This window comes from Dromiciops gliroides, chromosome 4 (genome assembly GCF_019393635.1).
Source record: "Dromiciops gliroides isolate mDroGli1 chromosome 4, mDroGli1.pri, whole genome shotgun sequence".
Classification (NCBI taxonomy): Eukaryota; Metazoa; Chordata; class Mammalia; order Microbiotheria; family Microbiotheriidae; genus Dromiciops; species Dromiciops gliroides.
In genome coordinates, this window is record NC_057864.1 from 267,795,355 (window position 1) to 267,804,467 (window position 9,113).

At 35.2% G+C, this 9,113-nt stretch overlaps 1 protein-coding gene across 1 annotated transcript; it reads right to left on the minus strand.

Annotated features, from left to right (window-relative positions):
• Positions 1-7,222: 7,222 nt before the first annotated feature.
• LOC122752666 (39S ribosomal protein L52, mitochondrial-like) lies at positions 7,223-7,582 on the minus strand. Its single transcript, XM_043999539.1, has one exon. The coding sequence runs from the start codon at positions 7,580-7,582 to the stop codon at positions 7,223-7,225; it is 360 nt and encodes a 119-aa protein (XP_043855474.1).
• Between the last annotated feature and the right edge of the window lie 1,531 nt (positions 7,583-9,113).

Sequence of the window (9,113 nt, forward strand, 5' to 3'; positions counted from 1 at the left end):
TTGTTTGTTATCCTAGTTCCTTTGCCCTGCAGAATATAATGTAGAAGTTGCTAAATTGTGTTTATTCTGTCTTTGACTCCACAATATTTGAATTCCTTCTTTCTGACTGCTTGCAATTTTTTCTCCTTGAACTGGAAGCTTTAGAATTTGGCTATCCTGTTCCTGGGAATTTTCATTTTGGGATCTCTTTTAAGAGGTGATTGGTGGATTCTTTTAATTACTATTTACCTCTCATTCCAGGATATCAGAACAGTTCTCCTTGATAACTTCTTGAAAAATGATGTTAGGCTGTTTTTAAAAATCATGGTTTTCAGGTAGTCCAATAATTCTTAAATTATCCCCCCTCAATCTATTTTCCAGGTCAATTGTTTTTTCAATGAAATATTTTACATTCTATTTTTTCATTCTTTTGACTTTGTTTTTATTGTTTTTTGATGTCTCATGGTGTTCTTAGCTCCCACTTTCCCAATTCTAATTTCTAAGGAATTCTTTTCTTCTGAGAGCTTTTTTACCTTTCCTCCCCATTTGGCCAAGTTTGCTTTTTAAAAAGTCCTTATCTTCAGGGAATTTTTGCATAGAACCCATAAGGGTTAATAAGATCACAAAGAGATAATATAGAGGAAAAAGACAAGAAATCTAGGGATAGAACCTTGGGGGCCACTCATGATTTGTGGACAGGACATAGATGTAGATTTAGGAAATGAAGGGTCAGTCTGACAGGTAGGAAGAGAGAATCTGTGGAAGCAGAATTGTGAAAACCTAGAGAGAAGAGTGTCTCTTCAAAGAGAGTATGACAGTGTCAAAACCAGCAGAGAAATCAATAAGTATGGGGACTGAAAATTGTGGTCCCTTTGGTGAGAGTTTCTTCACTTGAATTATGAGGTTGCAAATGAGATTGCAGAGAATTTATTATTTTAAGGAAAGTTCCACTTATTCCTATGCTCTCTAGTGTTTTTAATAGAAATGGGCCCCGTATTTAGTCAAAAGCTTTCTCTGCATCTATTGAGATAATCATAAGATTTTGGTTAGTTTTGTTATTGATGTGGTTGATTATGTTGATAGTTTTCCTAATGTTGAACCAGCCCTGCATTCCTATTATAAATTCCACCTGGTCATAGTGTATTATCCTGGTGATGAATTGCTATAATCTCCTTGCTAATATTTTATTTAAGATGTTTACATTGATATTCATTAGGGAAATTGGTGTATAATTTTCTTTCCCTGTTTTGGCTCTGCTTGTTTTTGGCATCAACACCATATTTGTGTCATAAAAAGAATTTAGTAGAATTCCTTCACCTATTTTTCCAAATAATTTGTATAGTATTGGAATTAATTGTTCTTTAAATGTTTGGTATAATTCACTTGTCAACGCATCTGGCCCTGGACATTTTTTCTTAGGGAGTTCACTGATGGCTTGTTCAATTTGTTTTTCTAAAATGGGCTTATTTAAGGATTTTATTTCTTCTTCTGGGCAGTTTATATTTTTTGTAAATATTCATCCAGTTTATTTAGATTGTCAAACTTTTGGCATACAATTGAGTAAAATAGCACCTAATTATTGCTTTAATTTTCACTTCATTGGTGGTGAATTCACCCCTTTAATTTTTTGATACTGGTAATTTGCTTTTCTTCTTTCTTTTTTTAAAATAAAATTAACCAAAGGTTTATCTATTTTATTGAATTTTTTCATAGAACCATCTCTTAGTTTTATTTATTAATTCTGTAGTTTTCTTACTTTCAATTGTACTAATCTCTCCTTGGATTTTTAGGATTTCTAATTTAGTGTTAAATTGAGGATTTTTAATTTGTTCTTTTTCTAGCTTTTTTAGTTGCATGCATTGATCTCTTTCCCTATTTTATTCATGTAAGCATTTAGAAATATAAAATTTCCCCTTAGAACTCTTTTGGCTGCATCCCATAAGTTTTGGTATGTTGTCTCATTATTGTCATTCTCGTGGATGAAGTTGTTGATTGTTTATATGATTTGCTATTTGACTCACTAATTCTTTTTTTTTTTTTGGTGAGGCAATTGGGGTTAAGTGACTTGCCCAGGGTCACACAGCTAGTAAGTGTCAAGTGTCTGAGGCCAGATTTGAACTCAGGTCCTCCTGAATTCAGGACTGGTGCTTTATCCACTGTGCCACCTAGCTGCCATGACTCACTAATGCTTTAGGATGAGATTGTTTAGTTTCCAATTAATTTTCAGTCTATCTTTCCATGGATCTTTACATGTAATTTTTATTGCATCATGATCTGAAAAGGATGCATTTACTATTTCTGCCTTTCAATTGCAGAGATTTTGAAAGCAAATAACAGGACAGGATATGAAAGCATGTAGTGTAAATGGCTTCTTCATGGAATTCAACTGAAAAGGAAGGAAAGGTATAGGAAAACAGCTAGTAGGGATGTTTGTTTAAAATGAAGGAATTGTGGGGGGATGGTTGAGATAGGAATATTTTTTTTCTAGATAGCAGGATAGTCAGAAGATAGGGAGAGATTAAAATTAGAGTTGTCACAATCTGCTCGAAAACATAGGGATAAGATAAAGGGTATGTGTTTAGGGGAATACTTTCTAAATGAGGAGAGTCATCTCTTCATGTGAGATAGGGATGAAAAAGGAAATAGTGGAACAAGATGCCTGAATGTTGTGAGATAAGAAAAAGGGGAGGAGATGGCAAATGGTTTATTTTTTATTTGTTTGATTGATTGATTTTTGTGAAGTATAGGTCTTTTGTGACGATAGGACTTCAGCTGAAAATGGGAGGGGTCAGTGCCATGGGAGACTTGAAGAGGGATGAAATAACTCCAGATATGTATTGATGTCTTTCTCTAGAATACATAAGCTCTAGATTTCTTGAATTATTTCCTTCACTGCAGGAGAAATTTTCTGTGTACACCATAAACAACATACTCAATAAATACACTTAAGAATAAATGAGTGATTAATGAAATAGTCTTCTGGGGACTTAGAAGAATGACTTATCTTTATAGGCATTTATAATAGGCAGCAACTTTAGTACTGGCAAAATCTGACTCACTAAACTTAATATAAAGGTCTGTATTAAGTTTCTTCTCCCTTATCACAACGAAGACAAGACAATCTTCTTATCTTCATCCAGGCCTAGGTTAACTAAGAATAGGGAAATTTCTTCTTGTGTTTTAATCACACCTTCATGGGTCTTCCTATTCCTTCTTTTCTCCTTTTCTGTGTACTGTTATGTTATTGAAGCTAGTCATGACATATTTTTTTTTCATTAATGTGGAGGGATTTTCTAAGAAAACCATCATGGCATTAGCCAATGTGGATATTTTTTACTTTTTCTTTGATGATATTTATGCCTTTAATTTATTTCACTTGTTATATCACTATTGCTAACATTTTAAAAACTCTTTCAAATACTAGTCAGGGATGGGGAAGGTGAGTATCCTTGCTTTATCCCTGTATTTATTACAAAAATTTTAATGTTTCTCCACTGAGTATAATGCAAGCTTTTGGTTTTAGATAAATATTTTTATTATACTAAAATGACTTTCTATTACTATACTTTTTAGGGTTTTGTAGTTTGTCAAATTTTTCTTTATCTGTTGATGTAAATGTAGTATTTGTTATTTAAAAAATATGGTTATGTTAAATATTTACTAAATATTCAATCAACCTTGACATAACTCCAGCTGGACCATAGTGAATAAAGTTTATTAGCGTCAGGAGATCTAGGTTTAAATCAGAGTTCCAACATTGTATAACCACAATAAAGTCATTTAACCTTTGCTTGCCTTGCTTTCCTCATTCATAAGATGGGGATATTTGAACCACTTAAATGATAGGCCTGTATTCAGGAACATACTTTGTAAACCTTAAAGTGTTACAAAATGTTATTGATTATGAAATTTGAATGCTGCATTCCAGAATGAGCTAGATTTTGAGGGAGAGAACCTAGTGTCAAATCCTGGCATCCATACGATGTTCAGGATGCTATGTAATCTCTCTGAGCCTCCTTGTTCTCATCAATATAATGAAGATGTTGGAGGAGGTGATTTTCAAGGTCTTTTCAGTCTTAAAGCTATGATTTCATTATACTTCGAGTTGTCTACTAAGCTTGAAAAGTACCAAGTCTACCTGAGATACACATTGTAACCAATATATATAACTATAACAAAAATCTACATTTCCTATCCTGTGCTTTTTTCATACTACAGAACATTTATTTCCTCTGACTCCTTTAGCAACTCTTCTCTGGAGTTCAAAGTTCCTGCTAGGTTTATGTTGTGGATTAGGGGCAGAGATTTCAGAGGAGTGAGGTACATTTGATCTGACATACTTCAGTACCAGTTAAAATCCTACCTTTCTGTAACCTTACGCTTGTGTACATACATATTAAAAAAATTCATTTCATCTCTAATCTCTTTCAATTAAGAAGAAAAGGTTTGCCTTCAGGTTTGTGAAATTTATGGCATGAAACACCTTCGATATGCCATAACTGTTACACTGAATTTTATTTAGTATTTTGATTATAAATTAGGAAAATGGTACATTAACTCTGTTCTGAGGGTAAGATAAAAAGGCTCCATTTATTTGCTGTTGTGCAGTGAGTTTTGCAGCATATGTTATATTTATAATTGCCTTATTAAAACTTATACATTGTAAGTGATAATAATCTGGCCTGCTGGCTATAAAATCATCAAAATATATAATGGCATTTTAAGTTTGTTGTATCTACAAATGGGAATTTTTATTTTTAGAGTTTTCTTTTTGTTAATATTTTTATCACAGGTGTGGCAAGAGATGGAGAAAATCATGGGAATACTGTTCTTATTAACAATTTGGTGAGTGAGGTTAAGAGAAACAAGAGGGCTAAAAACACAAATGAAGTTTGCTCATAGCAAATAAATAGCCATGTTTAGATTCCAGTAGGCACTACACTCTTAATTTCTTAAAGTTGTCCAAGAAAAATAAAAATGAACTATTGGAGCCAGGCTAGGCTATTGTGACATAAATTGTACCTGTCTCAATTTTCCTCCATGCTACCATCTACTAATAAAATTTTGATTAATGTTTTCAGGACCTTGTGGAGAAGAAAGTGGGTGAAGGATACAGAGTATTCTTAGGAGCCAGGGTATGAATTCCTTAAGAGCAGGGACTGACTTGCTTTTCCATTTCGATCTCCAGCACTTAGCAGGGCAACTGCTTAATTAGTGCTTTTATTTTTTTCATTACATTCCCCTCCCAGCAATGTTCTTGACCTTTGAACTTCAAAATCACAGCCTGACATCAGTACCTCCATCCCCCATCTCTTGTCCCCTTTACTTTTCACCTACCTTTTGTGTGCTGTCTTTCCTATTAGAAAGTAATCACTTTGAGGACTAGGAATTTCTTTTTTTTTTGCTTGTGCTTGGCTCCTCAGAACTTAGCACAGTGCCTGGCACATAGTAAATGCTTAATAAATACTCATTTTTCCTTCATTCATATTTCCTTTCTTTCATGCATTCATTCACTCATTAGAAGCAATAGTCATGGTGATGATTGTAATTTTTTTGTGCTCCCTTTCAAATCGTTAACAAGTTCTAACTTCACCATAAGCCAATCCATTGCTCTTTGTGTTTAAAATTTTGATTTTTCTGAGACTTTGGTAGGCTGTGATTTGCACCCATATAGCATCATTCAAAGAATTTTGTTGTTAAAGAAACAGGTTCTTGCATCAATAGGCAGTTTAGGGATCCTTGAAAGAAGGGAATTCATCATCTGTTTTTGGATTTTTGGGGGGGCAGTGAGGGTTAAGTGACTTGCTCAGGGTCACACAGATAGTAAGTGTCAAGTGTCTGAGGCCATATTTAAACTCAGGTCCTCCCCAGTCCAGGGCCAGTGCTTTATCTGCTGTGCCACCTAGCTGCCCCAGAAATTTATCATCTGATCTCTTAAGCCAGGGGTTCTAAACCATTTTTTATTCCTAGACACCTTTGGCAGTATAGAAAAGCCTATGCACCCATTCTCACATTAATGCTTTCAAATGTATAAAATAAAATGCATAGGATTACAAAGGAAACCAATTACATTGAAATGAAGTTATTAGAATTATATATATATATATATATATATATATATATATATATATATATATTGGTTGGGCAAGGAGGGTTAAGTGACTTGCCCAAGGTCACGCAGATAGTGTCAAGTATCTGAGACTGGATTTGAACTCAGGTACTCCTCAATCCAGGGCCAGTGCTCTATCCACTGCACCACCTAGCTGCCCCCTAGAATTATATATATATATATATATATATATATATATATATATTTTAGTGAGGCAATTGGGGTTAAGTGACTTGCCCAGAGTCACACAGCTAGTAAGTGTTAAGTGTCTGAGGCCAGATTTGAACTCAGGTACTCCTGATTCCAGGGCCGGTGCTCTATCCACTGTGCCACCTAGCTGCCACAGAATTATATATTTTTAAAAAGACATGTTCATGGACCCAAAGTTAAAACCCACTTTCCTATATTCTCTACCTTTAACCTTCCCTAATTTTGCTGAGTCTTATTTTCATTCCTGTCATCTAGGTTCATAACTTGCGCATTGATGTTACCTCAGCAACATCTCTCACATTTATCCCTATCTCACTATCCACCCAGAAAAACGGATAGACATAAGAGGTTAGACCCTCATCACTACTGGATGGAACAGTGGTCACTGCCTCTGAATTAACTTTTCTGACTCCAGTATCTCCCTTCTCCTATCTGCCATTCATACAGCTGACAAAAATCATAAAGTCATCATTGATTTAGAGCTAGAAGGCACCTCAAAGGCATTTTAATCCAACACCTTAATTTAACATCAACAAAACATAGGGCCAGGGAGGTTAAAACCTCAGCTCACAGGAGTATTAAGTATTAGAGGTGGGAACTTAACATTTCTAATGAATAGATCTGACCACTTACCTCCACTATTCAAAACTCTTAAGTGGCTCCAGTTTGCAACTAGGCTAAAATAAAAACTCCTTAATTTAGCACATAAAGATCTCCACCATTTGGCTTTGATTTTCTGTTTTCCATCCTCACATACTCTATGATCCAGCTTAAAATGAATTTCCAACTTTTCACCAAAGATAACTCTCCATCTCCTACCTCTAACTCTTTGGACAAACAGTTCTTCAAGACAGAGATGACATCTTTAGTACCTTTACCTTCTTCTTTTTTTTTTTTTTTGAGGAGAGGCTTTGCTTTATTGATTCATGGGCCCTTCATTGAAGCCCATTTGGGCTTGAGCAAATTTTGCAGTTTCTTTTCCTCCTCCTGCCTTTTTTCCTGCTGCTTTTGCTCCCATGTTTTCAATCCTGCATTCATTTCCTGGGATAGCAGCACAACTCTTCTCGCAAACTTTTCCCTCTGTGCTTTCCTTTGTAGCTGCCCTTTCATTGGGGTAGCACATCTACCATTTGCATAGGACCAGTCCGGCAGCTCTGTGAGAGGCCCATTGCCAGAGGGGCTGGTGGCCAAGCCCTGCTGGGTACGCCACACGCTGCCAGCCCGGCTCGCAAGGCTCAAATGTAGCCGCCGCACACCCAACCACATAACAGCCGGCCCAGCCATGCCAAGGGAAGGGTTGAGGAAAACGAAAGGGCACCTTTACCTTCTTTTAAATCCCAGTTCAGGAGGTATCCCTTTTATGAAGTATTCCCTAAGAGACTCCTCCCTCCCACTCCATTCAAAAGGCATCAGTGCTCTCTACTTTCTCAAATGTTCCTTGGCCTCTTCTTGTAAAATTAAATTTATTTTTTCAATCAGCAAAAATCAAACTTCTCTTCCTTCCTCTCCAATTGATAATAAAAGGAAAACAAACATAACACCATTACAAACATATACAATTAAGCCAAGGAATTTCCACATTGACCATGTCTGTCTGTCTGTCTATCTGTAATCTCTCTCTCTCACCTACCTAATCTCCACTCAGAATGTAGAATGAGATATCTCAGAATGTAGAATAAGATATCTCTCTCTAGAGAGATAGTTCAATTTATTGATAGTGATATCTAAACATATCTATATCTTGAGATATCACTATCAGTTTATTAGATAGACAGCAGATAGAGATATCAAGGTTCAGAGAGATATGTATAACTATCTCCAACTTTCTCTGTACAGAGAAATGTCTCATTCTGCATGGAGTCTCTTATCTTTCTAACAGGAGTTTGGTAGTACATTTTATCATCAGTGCTCTAGAATCATGGTCATTAGGATAATCAAAGTTCTTTAGTCTTTCAAAACTGTTTGTTTTTAAAATTTAAATATCATAACTTGTTTAGCTCTTTCATCAATTGATAGCTTTTTATCCCACCCTCATTACAACTCTTTGCTACCTCAAAAAAGTTTGTAAATATTTTTGTAAATCGTTAGTTAGATTTTTTTAAAAAGACTAATATCTAACTTAATCCACCCTCCCACTAACACTCCTTTTCTTTTCCTCCAATCTCCCTGTTGAATATTTTTCTGCATTTAACATTTCTAATGTTTCTAATTGCATATCTTCAAATATGCATATTTATTCTTCTCTCCCTTAACCAGTTAAAAAAAATGAGGTTCAAATTTCAACCATTTCCCTTCCCTACCTCTTCCTTTTCATTTATATAGACTTCTACCCTGATTATGTGATATAATTTCACCTAGTTTTCCTTTCCCTACTTTCCAATCCTCCTCAGGGTATTTCTCTTGCACTCTTCAGTTATTCTTTTCCATTTTGTTTTTTTTTTCTTCTTCAGTAATATTTGGTCTATTTCATTTTGTTGTTTAATCATTTCAGTTGTGTCCAACTCTTTGCGACCACATTTGGGGTTTTCTTGGCAAAGATACTGGAATGGTTTGCCATTTCTTTCTCTAACTCATTTTACAGGAAACTGAGGCAAATAGGGTTAAGTGACTTGCCCTGAGACACACAAATAGTGTGTATCTAAGCCAAGATTTGTACTCAGAGATACAAGTCTTTCTGACTGCAGGCCTGACACTCTTATCTGCTGTATCATCTAGCCCTAATTTTTTCTGGGTAAATTATATTTTTTTTCCTAAGCCCTTTGCTTTCTGAAATATGATATTCCAGGCTCCCTGATGCTTTAAGTGATGATGGTTA